We start from the raw sequence: 19,645 nt of genomic DNA, 5'->3' as shown, positions 1-19,645 counted from the left end.
AAGAACAATAATAATAATAAAAGGAAAAAATGATTATTATTTCAAGGACAATAATTATTATTAAGATGAAAAAAAAAATAATAATCACAACTAATAATAATTACAATGGCAATAATATTTATTACTATAGAAAGAATAATAACAAAAAGAACAATAATAATAAAAGTAGAAAAATAATTATTATTTAAGGATAAAAAACAAAAATAATAACAATAACAATAAAAAAAATAATATTAACACTAATAAAATTTTAAAAATTAAATAAATATGTATTAGAAATTTTTATAAAAAATAACTAATTTTTATTTTTACTATAGAAGAATACCAAATGCTGATAAAAAATTGAAGTTGAATTTTTATAATCACTCTATATTACTAGCTAAACACAGTAATTATATTTTAAAAATAATTATATTTTAGAAATAATTTTATTCCTATTTTGATTTTATTTCATCCTCCGCTCTTTTTCCTACTTTAATTTCATTCCAAAAGCCAAACCAGGGTAAGCGTCCACTTGGAGACTGGAGAGGCAGCAAAAGTGCCTCTTGGCTTCCTTCCTACTCCTGCCCCTTCGCTCATCGCAAGAAGCAGCGCCCACCAGCTGGTCTCCCTTGCTGCTCATTTTCTTCGCTAAAATAATGGGAAAAAGAAGAAAAGAGAGAACGCTCAAGGCGTCCTCCCTTACCTTATATTGCACGAGCTCTGCTATGCCAGTTGCCCACCGAAATAGACGCCCGGGAAAGGAGAGAGGAACTCCACAGTAAATAGAGAGAGAGTGAGAGAGAAGGAAGAGATGGGTTGGAGAGGGATATTGGGTTTTGAATACGGGATTGTACAGGGTCCTTTGGGGCCTGACATCTCAAGTCCAGAGCTTGTGGCTGCCGTCGCTAATGCCGGGGGACTCGGAATCCTCAGAGCCCCTGATTGGGTTCGTATATTTCTCCAATCTCTACACTAATATTTCCTTCTTTTTTTTTTTTTTTTGTAAAATATGAAAGTGGTCATTTGGTGTTTACTTTATTTTCAGACAAAAAGGATTAGTATTTACTTACTGCGACTATTTAGACCCATCTGTGTTTTTTTTTGGAACAATTACTCTTGATAATTTCAATGTACTCTGGCGCCTCTAGCTTCTTCTATTACTGTGCATATTTCTCAAATTTGCTTAAAAAATTGACGCCAGCCATTTCCCTAGTGATTGGGTTCTGGTCATTTAGCATGCATATTTTTGAGGAAGAATTTCTAAAGACTAATGCAAATGAAATTGAAATAAAATAGCTTTTTGTTAATGAAATTAATTTATTTGCTGCTAACACATTTGTGGATAGGAGTCAATGGTGCTCTATCTGTTATGTAGTATTAAGATTAGATAAAACAACAATTGTTGTATTACCATCTCTCTCTCTCCCCAATACATATAAAATAAACAAGAATTAAATCTTATCATGAAATTTTAATTATTTAGTAACGAACAAATTCCTTGACTTGTTGCCTAATTTTTGGCCCGAATTACATCATTAAGCCTTGTACTAGAGACAGTGACGGAGCTGTGCACGAGTATGTTAAGGAAGGAATTATTTATTCAATTGCTTCTTGGCTAAATTTTCTGAAATAAATCTGCTAAATAGATGTATATGTTGCATTTGTTACAAACACCTTTTATAGATACTTTAAGTTTTGTTTACAAACTAACAATAGAACTTCTCAACTCAAAAATTTAATAATTTTGTTAGATTAAAATGGACATTTGGCAAAAGCTAATGTATGTAAGTGTTATAAGTTCATAACCATATTCATAAATGGAATAAGTTATGGCAAGAAGCAGGAGGCATATGTATTGTTTTAAATATAGCACTTATGTGTCTCTTGCGTATTGTTTTAAATATAGTACTTATGCGTCTATTTTCACCACTTGGATTGGTGTCTTGGTTATAAGAGCTTACCCTTGTATCATTAAAGATGGATGGAAGGTTTTTAGTTTGAATTCTATGCGGCAATGCTTGTAGCTCATGACCGTTGATATCAAGCCTCTAGCCTACAACTACAGTGCTCTTACTGGAGCTATGGTCAACTTCCTTTAGGGTGCATTTGTTTCTCAATTTGCTACTACTGGTCCAGTCCTGCAAACCTTACCTTGCAAAACAATCACATTCTTGGGGAATATCTGCGTAAGTGGTGGGTTCCTGAAGATGGTCTATGGTTTGTAGGCTTGTTTGCTTCTCTAGGCATCATTTGGCATTAGGGCCTTAGTGGTTCCGATGGTCACACAAGTCTAGAGGTTTTCAAAGATAATTTTTCCTCCAAAGTTTCAAATTTCACTTTTGACCAAAACATCAAGGCTTCAAAATACGGAAATTTTGATGTCGATTTCAATTTTAATTATGATTTTAAAAATGATGGAAATAAGTATAAAGCATGTTTTTTAATTTTTGTTTCCACAAAACTTTGAAAATTGTTAATAAACATAATAGTGCAAGATTTATAACTAAAATATTGTAAATAAAATTCATCTATGATAGCTATGTGACACAAGGTGCAATGCTTGGAATACAAAATTCATACTAAACATATTCAATTAATATATAAGAAACACATAATTTAGTTAAAGCTAAGTGGTTACCATGCAAATGCAACTAGTTCAAGCACAAAAATGTCGAATTAAATGTTGTTACTAACATGAAGGTTCAACTTTGCATAGTTTCAAGAGTCTAAAAGTTTTCAATAATATCCTTCTTGTAATTAATCTTTAGTTTTAATACAAAAGAATATTTTTAAAGAGAGAAATTTGAATTTAGGGTTTGAATCTCAAACTTTAATTTCAAACAAATTCTGTTTCACAGTCAAGCTTTTGAAATTTTCCTGAGATTTTGATAAATTCTGGATGATTCATGGAACTTTCGATGAAAATTGACAAACATTTTGTTTTTGAGGGGTGATGAAAAGCGGGAATTTTTGGAAATTTCTACAATTTTTTAAATTCACCCTGATTTCATCCTATGTAATTTCCTCAAGAAAGAAAATACAAAAAAAGAAGAAGAAAAAAAGACCCATTTTCACTATTGTGAGAGAACTTTTATTATGCATGTTCCATCAATGTGAAAAATGCCATTATGTTCAAATGATGGTATAAAATTCGAAAGACTTTTATTTAAAGAGAAGTTTGTAACAACTGCGATCATGTTAATTATTGGCGAGTTTTTTTCTTTTAATAATGGCTGTGTTGAATAATCTAATTTCATTTATATTATTCTGTAAAATGTAATGAGGCCATTCAAATTTTGGTTGCATCTGGAAATACCCTTAATTATACATTCAAAAATATTGATTTTCCTTTTTTTGAGTTGAGGTCATGATTTTCAAAAGTTTACTGTTATGCCAGGAGTCACCTGATTACGTGAAGGAGCTGATAAGGAAAACTCGAGCCTTAACAGACAAATCATTTGGTATTGGTATTGTTTTGACATTTCCCCATGAAGAAAATTTAAGGGCTATTCTGGATGAGAAGGTTGCAGTATTGCAGGTTTCTTGGGGTGAATTCCCAAAGGAGCTTGTTCTCCAAGCTCATTGTGCTTGCATGAAGGTTGTTCACCAAGTGAGTGTTACCATGTTTTTCTTTTTCAATGCACTTAAGTTCACATGTAGTTTAACTAAAAGTGGCTACTTATTTTAGTACTCTTGATTGCTGTTACGCACTTGTCAATGCCATGGATACATTGCAAACTCTAACGGTGGCTGTTGAATAGGCAAGCAGTATACATTTTTAAAATCATGTACTCTCTGGTTTTACATTCATAGCTACTCTATCCAAATGTATGAGTTGGAATGCAGGTGAAATATAATCATCCTCTCTATCAAATAAAAAAAAAATATTTCATTTTGCTCTGAGTATATTATGATTAACACAAATTACCATTGAAGGTTGGCAGTCTTGAAGAAGCAAAGAAAGCTGTTGATGCAGGGGTGGATGCAGTTATTGTCCAAGGAATGGAAGCAGGTGGGCATGTAATTGGTAAGGTATGGGTGCTTCTTTCTTCTAGAATTTTATGTGCGCACAGTTACAAAACTGTATCTGCTAGTTTCAAAAATTGAAAATATTATGCAACAGCTCATATTTTCTAACTGGGAAATTTGAAACTGTGAATTCAATACTCTTTGGTAGAGGAGTGGGGAACCTGTCCATGATTTATCTTACAAACTATTAGCTTTCATGGACAAAAATAATTTAATTTCATTAAAAAAATTACTTGCAATGTTAAGATGCTCATGGCTGGTAAACAATTCTAATTAATTACAAGAACCATTGCTAACTTGGTTATATGATCATAAAAATGTTTTAAATATATTGACTGATAAATTTCCTATATCCACTGCTTCAAAGTTTTGGCAAATTTTATGACATGTTATTTTTGATAACCAAGACTTACTATTACGCAATGTAAATCCACTTCCCCCCCCAAAAAAAAAAATAAAAATTTTAGTTTTGGAAAATTTCTCTTTAATTTCAAGAAAAAAATGAGATTTTTGTGCAAAAAATAATTTTTGATTCCTATCCAAGTTATCTAGGGTTGAGATAGGCCATTATTCCCAAACTAAATAGATAAGGTTGGAGCTTTATACTAATCCTAGAATACGCTGCCATCTCTAATTTATTTAATTTTGAATAATAGGAACTGACTCTAATGTGAGGATCACCACTCTTAGCCTTTAGGTAGTAAGAATCTTAATTGACCATTACGCTTTAGTCATGCAACATAATGATAGGAACTCATGGGGACATCATCCTAGGTTAAGTGACCTTGAATATTAGGAATCCGTTTTAGTGCCAGGAATTACTATATTACTATTTTTAAGAAAAACTAACACATCCTAGGAGGAAGACTAGGGTTCAAGAATTAATTTACAAATTGAAAAGATGAACGTATCTCAGGAAGATCCGTCAAGCACCACAATTTTCCTGTTTGGTCCTCATTTTGCCAAAATTGGTATCTTTTAATCTTCAAGATATTACTAATAACATGGTTAACTTTCCCTTTTTGAATACAAATTTGTTTATCTGAGATCCCTCTGGTATTTTTCTGAATATTGAATCATTCATCTTATATTGGGTCCAAAATGTACCTTTTAATTGTTTTTAATTAACATGGAACCATTATTATAAATATGAGGATTTAAATTTGAATAAATTGTGCTACAGGGCCCCTCAAGTTTGTGGAATTCTTAGATATTCGGGGTTCCTATTCTTGAAAGAAAATGACAATTCATTGGGGTCAAAATGGGGTGTCTACAGCATACTTGATTTGCAAGGCAAAGCATTTTTTCCGGTACCAGAATCTTGTATCTCATTCTGTTGCACTTCAGACCATTTCTACAGCTATAAATATATAGCTTTGTTAGATTTAAAGGTCTGTTTCGGTGTCATTATTTTATAATCTGTAGCATGCCTTGATCATGCAAAACTGTTTGAACTGTTACTTTTGCAAAGTTTATGTGCTCATTTGGAATTCATCTTGAATGTGATATTCATTTTTTTTTTTTTAAATATTTTATGGTTATAGGTTTTATGCATCTTTAGTTTCCTGATAAATAATAAATTGAGTTTTTGAGAAGTATTTGCTCAAGCACTCTTGTACTGTTTTATGGTTGCGCTTTTATGGTTTGCACTTTGCAGGATGGTTTGATGACATTGCTGCCAAGAGTAGTTGATTTTATTGGGGATCAAGACATACCTGTAATTGCGTCTGGTGGTATTGTGGATGAGCGTGGTTATGTTGCTGCTTTGGCACTTGGTGCTCAAGGGATCTGCCTAGGCACTAGGTTAGAACAATTCTCTGTTTTACTTCAGTGATCTCAGAGGAACTTACAACTAAGTAAATAAATGAAAATGCCTTAAACTATTCAGAGTTTTGAAATGAGTTCATTTGATTCTTTTGGAGTTTCATTTTTTGAACTTTGCTTGGGGCATGCTTTCCCTGGTAGCTAGCCCCAAGCATGGAATTGAGTAATTGGCAAACCCTGCCTTCAACATGAAGCAGAAGAATGTTGTTGTTGACCTCAAATATTCAGGGTATGGAATCGTTAACTTATATATGTAGTATCATTTCAGAATTTTTTTGTCTTCAAACTGTGGAAATTAAACAAAATGATGGATTTCCTTTTCCATGTGTCTGAAGGCTGTTTTCAAGGGCTTTTGCTCCCTTTGGATAAATGTTTTCTTGGACATGTTTTCTCAAAATTCTTGTTGATCAAGATCATCAGTTAGCTAGGTTTTTTAAGTAAACTGAAAACAGTGTGATTTGTAAGGGTCAGTTTGTGTATGTTTTTAGAACTGTTATTAATTCACTGTTCATCTTCCTTTGCTTTCAAATTATGAATTATCATCATGTCAATGAGTCAAGGTCTCAAAATTACATGAATGTTGTAGGTTTGTTGCAACCAAAGAAAGTTGGGCTCATCCAACATACAAGAGGAAGTTGGTCGAAATGGACAAAACAGAGTATACGAATATATTTGGCCGGGCAAGGTGGCCAGGGGCACCTCAACGTGTCCTGCAGACACCTTTCTTCAACACATGGAGGTCTCTTCCTGATGATGAAAATGAGACTAGCCAGCCTGTTATTGGCCATTCAACAATACATGGAAAAGTGAGCATCCTTTTCCTCATACTCAATGATGTGAATTATTTATTTATTTATTTTCTGAATAAACAAAATTAGGCTAACTATTTAAAGCACAAGTGCACAACAAACTCAATATACAGTAGCCACTGAATTCCAGTTGACGCCTCTTTATGATAATAGGTTACGCATTTAGGTGCAATACTCCTCCCCATAAACCCAGCAAAGGTCTCATAGCCCAAGGCCAAGTTTAAGGAAAATAAAAATTTATTATATTTGTTTTTCTTCTAAATTTTTAAAGTAGATTTTTTTTTTCTGATGCAGCTTCGATTTTATTTTTCCTACTTCTAATCAGTTTGAGTTAGTTAATTGCGAGGAAAATTGTGTTGGGTTGCCTTACATGCCTGCTCATCTATACACAATGCCCTGCCCAGGTTTCCACTGTGCATAATCTTCCTTTTTTTTTTTTTTTTATTGCAAAAATCAGAAAAGGAACTCTTTATTTCTCTTGGGTTTTGGCTGTCCTTATTATCTTCTGCAGTATTTAGGAAAATGCCTAGTGGAATCTTTATTACTGCCTTTGAGCAACCAGTTGATCCATCCTTCCACATAGTTGTACATTTTAGCAGCTAATGTAGTTTTTTTAATTCAACAAATGAACTTAACAGATCCTTTCAAATGGTCTTGCAGCCAACAAACATTGTCTGATTTGCTTCTACTCTTATTTTCCACTTTCTGAACCTGATTATCTTTTAGAGACAACTGCTGTCTTGGCATTTTGATTATTTAACTCTTCGTTTTGTACATATTCCAAATAGAATCCCTCTGGACTCCTTGTGCTTTATCCCTCTGATGCTTATGAATTCTCCTTTGTAAACGAAAAAAATCACCCTTCATAGGAACATACTTCTTTTTTTACCTAAGCTGAAGATGACTCCACCTGAGAGAGCTATATCACGTCCTAGTTTTGTTGAGATTTCTGTGCTTGATTTTGCGCCAGAGTTTCAAAATATCCTTCCCAATGACATAATGGATCTTAATCGCTGCCATATGTTGTGGAACCTTATTAATATCCTTAGGCTTGATCACTCCCACTGATCTGGCTCAAACTAAGCAGCTAGTGCATGTCAAAATTTACAATAAGATACCTGAACTCACTTCAAGACACATCTGCCTGTGGCTTCTCTCTTGGTCCTTTAAAGTGGCAGCCATGGGAATCCCAGCCGCTCCATGATAATTGAAACACCTACAATCATTCTTTGAGACCAAACCAACTCCCTAATTGATCACAAGGCTTCAAGAAAACCACTCGGATGGAAGCCTTTCTAGTCCCAAGAACAAAAATGAAATGCCCTTAATCCCAATCCTAGTTTGAAGACCTTACCATTTTCGTTAGTTGATGCATCACCTGTAACTAAGTTTGCCAAATTTTGTCTGATGTCTGAAGTGATCCAACTGAATAAAGCTTGACAAAATGCACTGAGAGAGCCACTGCATGGCGGCCAGCAAACCCCTAGTCCACTGGTTCAAATGAGGGTCCTGCTCAAATAAAAATACATATTTCTCTCCTGAACTTCCCTAGTTTCAGGTCAAAAGGATTTTCCTTCACTCTGTACTATGTTCTGATGGAGATACTCCATTAGAACAACTAGCAGCCATCATCACCTTTAAAAATCGAGCAACATTGCACTGAAGAGGATTGAAAGAGAAAAGGAGGGCATAATTTTTCGAAGATTGGCAGTCACCACTGCTTGGTGACTATAAATGGATTTCACACTAAAAGTGCCTCCCTTCATTAATTCCATTAACCACATCCTCCCTTTGAATGTCAATCTTACCTCATATATCCTTTGAAGAAATTAAAATTGGAAGCATATGCACACAGATTGTAAAAGAGATCTAAAAATAAGATATGGCAACGGCTTAAGAACTGTAGCATGATTTTAGTATTCATTTGCACCCTTCTAATGCCCAAATGACTCTCTCTCTCTCTCTCTCTCTCTCTCTCTCTCTCTCTTCTAATCCCGAAATAACACACTCTCTCTCTCAATCCCCTGGGATAAGAAAATAAGGAAATTAAGTGAGATTAAGTTAAAGATATATTGATGGTAAAATATCCCTGGAATCTTCAAACATATAATATTCTTAAACTTCTGTTCATATGGTTACTCCATGCAGATGTAGTTTTTTCCCCCTCATTGATGGATGAATTCATTTTGGAGGGTAGATTTGTAGTGCCTCCTTACCTTGGAGAAACTAGAATGGAATGATTTTATCCTACATGCAATTTTCTTTTTCTACAGGAAAAAGAAATTCGTCGGTTTGCAGGTACAGTTCCAAATGCAACAACCACTGGTGATATTGAAAACATGGCTATGTATGCGGGACAAGGTGTAGGCCTCATCAAGGAAATTCTTCCCGCAGGTGAAGTCATAATGAGGCTTGTTACAGGAGCTCAACATCTGATCCAGCAACAATTTTTGGACCTCAAATCCAAGGATGAAGCAATCTAAGTTTTGACCAACTTCAACATTTGGAAAATTTCCTTTTAAATAAAGTTGGTGGTCGATGAGAATTGAATGGCGTACCTCTTAGAAGTATAAAAATGAGTTACTCACCTCTCTCTCTCTCTCTCCATTTTTTGTTTTGTTAGCATAATAAGCATTTAGACTGCAAGATTGTCTGCAGAAGTCCCGTATTTTTATACTTATATTCTGCTGTGTTTAACGCGTGCTCACGTCAGTGCTTGGTAGTTTACAGGTAGCTATGCTTGCAAATTGAGATTGCAGTTAATTCTATGGAATAGAGGCTAAACCATGCTATGCAAAAGATTTGTTAAAAAATAGTATTAAATTATTAGTTTATTGCTTGAATCCAATTAATGCATTATTACTCTAGTTTTATTTTTAAAATAATAAATTTTAAAATTATTTAAAATAAATAGTAATTTTTTGAAAATCATCAATCTATATAAAAGAATGAAATGAAGCAATAAAACACAAAAAACAAGAAATTATGTGGTTCGGTAATGTACGTACGTTCATGGGAGCAAGTAGTTGATTTTTACTATCAATCGTCAAAGCTTACACCAAGAGTTACAAAATATTGTTTATATTATAATCCTATGTGCATAGAAAACTTAAAATGCAACTAACACATTTCTTTAGCAAATTTTGAAGAAATATCATCCAAACCTTCCAATTTACTCATCTCCCAATTCAAAATCCATGATTTGTGTCGAACAATACCGTTGACGGTTAATGTCGAGGCTGAATTGAAGCCTGAAATCTGATTGAAATCATGACGGTTTCAAGGAGATCGTTGACAATTTGATATTGAGAGCGAATTGTCAATACAACCGTCGACCTAACCATCTATGCAATCATCAATGGTTTTTTCGTGCAATATGTTTCCTTGTTCTTTACTTCACAATGCTTTCCTGACGCATGTGTTCCAATCAATATGAGCCACATATCCAACAAAAATATACTTTCAAGCTTTTCAAGAGAAAAGATAATATGATTAGACAATATAATAGTTTAGAAGCACTTAACCATACGATAGAGATAAAGTAGTAGTCAAACTTCTAGATTGAGATGTATTTTATTATATTTTAGATGCAATATTTTGACCAGCAATACTTAAATCTCATAATAATTCAACTAGAAATAATTATGATTAAGTATGATCATTAATCCAATAAAAATCTCTTAAATAAATAACTTATCTTATCTTAGGTGCAGTTAGAACACTTGATTAACTAATTTTGTTCATATTGAAATTAATTAGAAAATAGGACCCACTTGTCCTAGCTCTTTCTTTGTGTACTTCAAATTTGATCATTTACTTGCACCATCTAAGGCTAAATTGAGCTTTAATTGGGTTAATTTAGGAATTACCTTAGATGAGGATGAACTTCTAATTCTTATTGCCAAAAGCCCATTTAGGACAAGGAAGGGGTTTTCTTGTTCTAAAATGACATTTTTGAAAATTTGAGACTAGGGCAAACTCCCTTATTTTTCTAAAAAAAGCAAGCTATAACCCTTGCAAAAGACACAAATTTGACTCCTAAAGTGGAGTGCACGTTCACTCTAAGAGAGCAAAAGGAGAAGCAAGAGAGCAAAACAGTAAGAAGAGAGAAGAAAAAGAAAGAGAAGAAGAAGATTGAAGAAGAAAAATTGAAACTTGAAAGATAGGTGTTTCAAGTTAAGAAAGAAAGCAAAGACTACTTTGTATTTGGAGGAATCAAAGATTCAAAGAAGCAAGGTAAGTCTCTAATGTTAAAGTTTAAATTGCATGATCTCATGAGTTTAGCATACTTTGGATGTTTAAGTTGCAAAAGTCCATTTTGTGTATGATAAAATTGATATTTCTACGATGTTCTTCATATGAAAGGTAAAGATTTGTTTTTTGATCTAGGCAGTGTCAAAGTTCCAATTTTTAGGGCATGTTCACATAAAATGAAGCAGCACCTAGGGTATGTGTTCATTATTTGGTTCATGGAAAAATCAAGATAACTTTGGTTTTAAGATGACCTAAAACCTAAGTTTTGGGCATCATACATAAGAAGATGTCGGGTTCAAGTTCAAAAATAGACCTAGGGTGGCCGGAGAAGACAAGGAAGGGAAGCATAGAGAAAAGAGAGGGTTCTAGGATTTTGGGGCTTCATTGCAGATTTTTGAGGGTTTAAATGGCCTAAACAAGACTAGAAATCCCTAAAAATGTGTTTGGAAGGGGAGAAAACATCCTAGAATAGAAGAATTTTGGTCGTCAGCGTTATGCTAGTGATGGTCGGACATGGTTGAAACACCATGTTTCTTGTAGGTTTCCTACCACTCAAAGGATTGGAATAGGGTCACTGGTGTTAAAGAGGTCAAACGATGGTGTTCTAGTGCAAATTTAACGTTGGGAGGAAGTTGCAAAAGGGAGTTTTTCGTGATAGGCTTCCGGTGTCTCTCAACCAAGTTGTTGGAGAAGACTAGAAAAGACAAAACTCACGTGCATGTTTTTAACAACATATTAGACTGGTAGGGGTGACAAAATGGGACACGTCCCAATTAGTGACTTGTTACCCACCTGATTAAAATGGGTTTTAGTCTAGGAAGGAGTGTCCCATTTATAAATGAGTCAACCCAACCCAACCTAATTAATAAACGGGTTTGCTGGGTTCAAGTTGGATATTCGCCGAGTTGCCCATTTAGATTTTTATTAAAAAAAATATTAAATTATATATGTGTGTGTGTGTGTGTATTATGATATTTGATGCATGCATGATGCACCGTGTATTTTTTAAACAAATTCAAATAAGATACAAGTTATACAACCACATTTTTTGAAATATTTAGAAAGAAAAATGATAAATAGGTTCTAGGTGCTATTTTTTAAAATTTAAATCACTTTTTTTTTGAAAAAAAATATTTTAAAGAGAAAGATAAATTAAATAATAAATAAGTTTTATTAGTTGATAAATGTTAAGATATTAATAAGAAAAGAATAAATGAGGCTTATTTTTTTTGTTTTTTGAAATAACTCATATTTTGTGAAATTTTAAAGAAAAAATTAAAATAAATATATTATATATTTCTTAATTGGTACTTAATGGGTACCTATTTATAAGCCTTTTATTAATTGGACGAGTTTGGATTTATGATTTATTCACCTATTTATAAATTGGTCAATCCTCGAACCCAACCTATTTATGACTCAATCTAAACTCAACCTGTTGACTTGATAGGTCACACCTCGTTTTGATCATGACAAATACTCTTGGTTTTGATGGTTGTATTAAGGCTTGCATGCAAGTTCACCTTGTGTGTGAATTTAAACTGAAAGAAATACCTTGATAAGCATACAGTGCTCGTGTCAAAGAATGAAGAATTTTGTGTTGTATTTGTATTTATTATTTCATTTCTTCATTCTGGATGTAATATTGCTATGGACTATATACTCTACGGCTTGTAATAATTTGTATCATGCATGGTAGGTAGGTATACTCATACAGACCTTAGTTGGACTTTAGGTACCTACTTTTAGTACACAAAGTTCCCAACATCACTCTTCATATCAGGGGAACTAAATTTGACTAAATTGGACTTAATTGGAAATGTTGAGCGTATTCGAGCGATCGAACAAGTCAATATGTTGACTTTGTGTTCGGGCACCTGAACCACTTTTGAGCGTATCTCCCTTGGGAACCCGAACCTATGTTAGGTTCCTTTTCAACTACTCAGGCGCTTGAATGATCACGTTCAAAATGGGCTCGAGCGACCGAACTGGCTGGTTCGGTTAACCAAACTTGCAATTGGGCACCCAAACCTACGAACATTTGGCTAATGACTTTGATTCAGCCACCTAAGCATAATTTCGGGCACTCGAACCCTTTTAAAATGATTTTGTGACTGAATCTGTTCGAGCACCCGAACCTGAGGCTGAGCACCTGAACCTCTCGGGTTAAAATATTTTTTAATGATTTTTAAATGAGGTAAACTGGGTTAATTTTCTTAATGAATTTTAAAACAAATCCCTATTGGGTCCCCAACGGTAAAAAATTTCTCCTTACCTATAAATACCTGTTCATTTGTTATAATTAGTAAGGATTAGCAAATTTGACTAGGGTAAAATTCTCTCAACATCGAAAACCCTATATTAGCCAATACTACTTCCAGACACTCACATAATCCACTCTCTTTGATCTTTTTAAGTGTTGTGAGTATCTCTAAGACTATTGTGCTTAATCTTACTAGCTAGAACTCTCACTTGCATTATTGCTTGATTGATTTTCTTTGAGAGTTTAGCATTAAAGTTCTTCCACTGATTTCATTTGATAAATCGTGAGTGGGAAGACTTTGAGGGTTGTGGTTCTTGCATTCTCATTACAAGATACCCAAGCCTATATTTTTGTGAGCAAAATCATTTTCAAAAGTTAGTTTTCAAACACTCCATTATGCTTTATATATTGAAATATCTTGTTGAGTTTGTTTGAATCAACTTGCTTAGCTTATTTGAAACCCTGATCTGATATTGCGTTATTCATATATTATGTTTCAAATCTTGCTTTAACATACACTCTAGATCTGGACTGATAATATGTACTTGATTGAGTATGTAGCACACATTAGAGTACTGAGCATATTTACATATCATACATGCTTGCATTATTGCTTGAGCTGTACTAGTGCACATACCTGCTTGTGTAAGAAGGGTATTTCTATGTACAAAAGTTATACACATTTGTTGTATTCTAGGCGTGGGCATGAAGATGGAGACTAGCTCTGTGGAATAGTTTTGGATTGGCTTAGACCTAGTTAGGAAAGTTAGGTGCGCCATGTTGGTAAGACGTGTTGATTGAGGTCAGCCCCTTGAATTGACCTGGTGGTAATTGGTGCAGCTCCAGCCATTTACGTTAGCCGTAGTGGAATCCTTGTGCTGGTGTAGCCAAGGTGGGGACATAGGCAATTTGGCCGAATCTCGTTAGCATTTCGCGTGTACTATTTACCTTTCCGTACTTTTCTATTACTGCACATTTATGTTTATTTATTGATTGCATAGATTGACCCTAGGTTTGTGTAATACTGATGTTAGTGGTTTGACTTAGGGGATAAAATTTTTAAATACCAATTCACCCACCTCTTGGGATTGCACCAAAACTAACAATTGATATCAGAGCCTCATAAGTTAGACTTAAACGTCATTTAGTAAAAGATCATGATGGCTCGTGTTAGTGCATCCCCTTCATGTGAGGGAAGATTGGTCACACACCCACCAATATTATGTGGTGATAACTATGCTACATGGAAATTCAAAATGACTGTGTGTGTGAAAGTCTTAAATTGGAAATTTTGGAAAGTCATTGATCAGGGTGATTGAGTGCCTATGAAATCTACTGGATGTACTGATGTTCCTAAATCTGAGTGTGAACTGAATGATCATGATAGGAACTTAGTGCAGATAAATTTTGATTGCAAGAATACCATACTGCATGCCTTAGATTTTGATATTTTATGTGAGGTTATGGCGTGTAGTAATGCTAAGCAGATCTGGGATGAACTAGAGAGGAGATATGGAGCGTCCATGCAAAAGAAAATCATCTCTTTGTGCGAATCATGCTCCACTGATCTTGAGAGAGGTAACAAGTGTTTTGTTGCTTTAACTAATAATGAAGTTATCTCTATTCCTTCTGCTTTAGTAGACAAATCTGAAAATGATTCATATGCTAAATTGAATGATATGTCTGATTGTGAATCATATGATAACACTGATGATGAAAGTATATCAACTTATGATGAATTGCAATGTGAATATGTTAGGACTCATAAGTTGTTAAATCTAATAAGAAATATTCTATGCTGGAAAACAAGTATGATGCATGCATTAAAGAATGTGAATAAAGTTCTCGCTGAAAGAGAAAATAATTTGAAAATTAAAAGACTGGTAAGCAAGAATAAATCAATAGAAAAGGAATTGACTGTTTTGAAATTTAAAGTTTCTAATGATAATAAAAAGGACCACTTGATTGCAAAACTTGAACAAAAGGCAAACAATTTGACTGGAGAATTCATTAAACTTCAAAATGTGTGTAAGGATCTTAAAAATTTGAAAATGAAAGAGTTTGAAAAGAAAATAGAGGACCAGTCGAGGATCATTTACGCATTCACTAGAGGTAAGGACAACTTTAATAAGTTGTTAGGATCATAGAAAATGACCTTAGATAGGAAAGGTATAGGCTACAATGGAGTAAGAAATAGAAAAAAAAAAAGTCTATACATGGGGTACTTTATAAAAGAATCCAAAGATTATGCTAGTACCTCTTCCAGTCCATACACCAACACCTATTATGCTTTGTGTAAGAAAAAGGGTCATACTAAGTTTGATTGTGGGCTTAAGAGAAAGGAAGTTAAAATGAGATAATTTTGGAGAGTCAAATCCGATCCCATTTCTTCTTGACCTGTAGGTGTTCCCTTGTATCCATAGAACTGGTTAGGAGTTCTCATAAAGCCCTAAATCTTATTAATAAATCATAGGGGTCTTAGCTTGGGAAAATTGGTCAAAATAGAAGAAGTTGACCAAGCTTGGGCTACTGAACCATATAGTGCTTTTGCACGTCGGGTGATCGAACTTGGTAGTCAAACAGGAGCATTGGCCACATTTCGGGCAACCGAACCTCTTAGTTCAAATTAGTTTGGGCTACCAACGTGGTTCGGGCTACCAAATTTATTTTTGGGTAACCGAATGTGCATTTCGGGTGACCGATCGATGTAGTTCATTTTTAAGTTCGGGCTGTAGAGTCTCGATTTTGCAAAATGCCGCCTAAACTTCAGTCGACCGAACCATCGATCGGTTAACCGAGCAGACTCAGTGAGAATTTGCAATTATTGTAGTTCGGGCAACCGAACTCTTTCTTAGGTGCCCGAATCGCGCTACTATATAAAGGAATCCAAGCAAAAACAGTTCATTTTTCATCCACTCTTGAGAGCTCCTTGCATTTCCCTATTTTTCAGCCTAGTACCCTTTAGGAAAATTTCCTTTCATCATAGCTAGGGACCATAGATGTGCTGCGACAGGCATTCCACTTGAGCAGTGGTTCTTTACACTCGAGAGACGGATTAAATATGATAGTCTTTCGTCTTAAAGATCCCATTCTCAAAAAAATCCTGAACATTGAATTTATGCAAGCTCATTTCAATAATGTGTTGGACATGTTCCGGTACTAGGGTTGGCACCAGTTCATCACCTTCCAGCCTAGGGGCATGTATCCTCTACTCATCCTACTATTCTATGCCAATATTGCACAAGATGGCCAGGGTTATTACTCTAGGGTACTCGAGACTGACATCCGCTTTGATGACGCATACCTAGCGGAGACGTTTCACATCCAGCGTGGCGACTTTGTTTGTCTTGATTCTTCCTCCACTTGGATTGGTGAGCAAGAATTTACGGTGAGCACCTTCGTTAATCTTGTTATGTCGCATCTTATAGCTGACCTAGCACACACACCCAGCTATAGATCTCTGACTTTGGAGGCAAAGGTGGTACACCACCTGATTTCATACAATATACTACCAAAGTCAGGATCTAGGGATCATGTATCTTATTAGATTGCTTTGTAACGTGGTGCCTATTCAAAAGAAAGAAGTTAGATCTCCCCAGATTAATCCTACGATGGATGTTTGTTAAGACCATTGGAAAGAGGATCATACTGCCCTATGGTGGTATCCTGTCTAGACTATTTGTTAGGGAGAGGGTTACCAGGACTACATATGCTACTATCAAGAAAGTTAGGCCCTTTGACATCTTTAACTCTACTATCATGAGGTTAATGGGATACGAGCTCGTTGGCAATATGTGGTTGTCCACTATTCTTGGGAGAGGTCCAGGAGCTTAGGAGATCCCTTAGGAGTTGCCCTATGCACCGTCTATCATGGTGGGCATCACTGATCTCACTACATCATTTCAGGAGTTCAGGACCTCCATGACAGAGTAGGCATCCTCCTTTTAGGCTAGACTTGATTCTCTCTATGGCAAGTTCTCTGAGTTCTAGTTTGATGTGCGGGCTAACTTTCATATCCTCGGTGAGCGCTTGAGAGAGATGAATGATGAGGATATTAGAGAAGATCAGATGGAGACGAGTGGTGAGGATGATGATGATCACGATGATGGGGAGACTTAGAGGTGCACCGTGAGGATCAGTTGCTCCATATTCCAGCTTTTATCTGATTTATCTTATACTTTATTAACTGAACTTGGAACCGAGCACCCAAACCTACGAACATTTGGCTACTGACTTTGATTCAGCCACCTGAGCATAATTTCGGGCACCCGAACCCTTTTAAAATGATTTTGTGACTGAGTCTGTTCGGGCACCCGAATCTTAGGCTGGGCACCTAAACCTCTTGGGTTAAAATATTTTTTACTAATTTTTAAATGAGGTAAATTGGGTTAATTTTCTTAATGACTTTTAAAACAAATTTAATTATCCCCATTGGGTCCCCAATGGTCAAAAATTTCTCCTTACTTATAAATATTTGTTCATTTGTCACAATTAGAAAGGATTAGCAAATTTTATTAGGGCAAAATTCTTTCAACATCGAAAACCCTATATTAGCCAATATTACTTCCAAACACTCACATACTCCACTCTCTTTGATCTTTTTAAGTGTTATAAGTATCTCTAAGCCTATTGTGCTTAATCTTAATAGCTAGAACTCTCACTTGCATTACTGCTTGATTGATTTTCTTTGAGAGTTTAGCATTAAAGTTTTTCCAGTGATTTCATTTGATAAATCATGAGTGGGAAGACTTTGAGGGTTGTGGTTCTTGCATTGTCATTGCAAGATACCCAAGCCTATATTTTTATGTGCAAATTCCTTTTCAAAAGTTAGTTTTCAAACACTCCATTGTGCTTTGTATATTGAAATATCTTATTGAGTTTGTTTGAATCAACTTGCTTAGCTTATTTGAAACCTTGATCTGATCTTGCGTTATTCACATATTGTGTTTCAAATCTTGCTTTGATATACACACTAGATTTGGACTGATAATCTATACTTGATTAAGTGTGTAGTACACATTAGAGCACTGAGCATATTTACATATCATACATGCTTGCATTATTGCTTGAACTGTACTGGTGCACATACCTGCTTGTGTAAGAAGCATATTTCTGTGTACAAAATTTATACACATTTGTTGTATTCCAAGTGTGGACTTGAAGAGGGAGATTAGCCCTGTGGAATAGTCCCGGATTGGTTTAGACTTGGTTAGGAAAGTTAGGTGCGCTAGGCTGGTAAGGCATATTGGTTGAGATCAGCCCCTTGAATTAACCTGATTGTAATCGGTGCCGCTCCACCTGTTTAAGTTAATCATAGTGGAATCCTTGTGCTGGTGTAGCCAAGGTGGGGACATAGGCAATTTGGCCGAACCTCGTTAACATTTCGTGTAAACTGTTTACCTTTCCGCACTTTTCTATTACTCCACGTGTATGTTTATTTATTGATTGTATAGATTGACCCTAGGCTTGTGTAATACTGATGTTAGTGGATTAACCTAGGGGATAAAATTTTTAAATACCAATTCACCCCACTCTTGGAATTGCAGCAAAGCTAACACAACCTGTTGACCCGTTTTTGCAACCCTATAGATCTGTCAATTGATTCACCTTTATTTTTTTTTTTAATATTTTTTAGTTTTATTTATTTAATAAATCTATTTTTTTAGTTTTCAAAATAGATAAAAAATATTTTTTATTGCAAAAATTTCTAAAAAAATAGAGGATGGCTAGAATTTCTTTTTATTTAGAGCCCTTTTTTGAAATTATTTTATTTATTTATATTTATTTTGTATTTTCTTTAATTTCACTCTCTTTATTTCAAAAAATTGTTTTCTCTTAGTTTTTTTTTTTAGTTGGTTTGCTGCCTTAAATTTGTAGGGATTTCTTTCTAAGGTCTTGGTTTTCTTTTTTTTTTTAGAGTTTTAGTCCTTTGTTAGATGTCTTATTGAATTTTTTTTTTGGCATTTTCTCTTATTTTTAGCCTTCCTAAATTGTTAAAAAATAAAAAAAAAATTCAAAAAAATTCACATAAAATACCCAAAATTCTTGAGCATTCTCCAATGTGATTTTTAAGTTTTTGAAGTGTTTGGACCTCATTTGCATCCTAATTTGAGTATGAAGAGCGGAAACACAAGAAATAGTAAACTTTGAGAGCAATTTGGTCTTTATTTTACATGAAGTTCTTCATCCATGGGCATGAAATGTTAAAATTGGCTTGAGTATAGTCAACTTACTTGGAAAAAGCGCTCCTATTTGGTTTGTTTAGAGGTGTGCATGCTAGATTGAATTGTGTGATCTTGCCTCAATGGTATATAACACCATTATGCGTGTGATGTGAATCTTGGGTGAAATGATTTCTAAATCCTAAGCTAAATTTTGAATGGTTTAAATAAATGAAAATATGAAGGACACATTAATTAAATATTTTGACGATGGATGCCATAGAGGGACACAATAGCACACCCTATATATTTTTTTGAGGTGA

The 19,645-nt window shown here is 34.6% G+C and overlaps 1 protein-coding gene across 1 annotated transcript; it reads left to right on the top strand.

Moving 5' to 3' along the window:
• Positions 1 to 476: 476 nt before the first annotated feature.
• Positions 477 to 9,341, top strand: LOC131164244 (uncharacterized). The gene is made up of 6 exons (XM_058121284.1): positions 477 to 928; positions 3,380 to 3,592; positions 3,919 to 4,014; positions 5,669 to 5,814; positions 6,422 to 6,641; positions 8,918 to 9,341. Exons 1-6 carry the CDS (start codon positions 794 to 796, stop codon positions 9,125 to 9,127), a joined length of 1,020 nt encoding a protein of 339 aa, XP_057977267.1. The 5' UTR covers positions 477 to 793; the 3' UTR covers positions 9,128 to 9,341.
• The last annotated feature ends 10,304 nt before the right edge of the window (positions 9,342 to 19,645 follow it).

Source organism: Malania oleifera, chromosome 9, assembly GCF_029873635.1.
Source record: "Malania oleifera isolate guangnan ecotype guangnan chromosome 9, ASM2987363v1, whole genome shotgun sequence".
Lineage (NCBI taxonomy): Eukaryota > Viridiplantae > Streptophyta > Magnoliopsida > Santalales > Ximeniaceae > Malania > Malania oleifera.
This window is presented reverse-complemented; position numbering and strand designations above follow the sequence as displayed.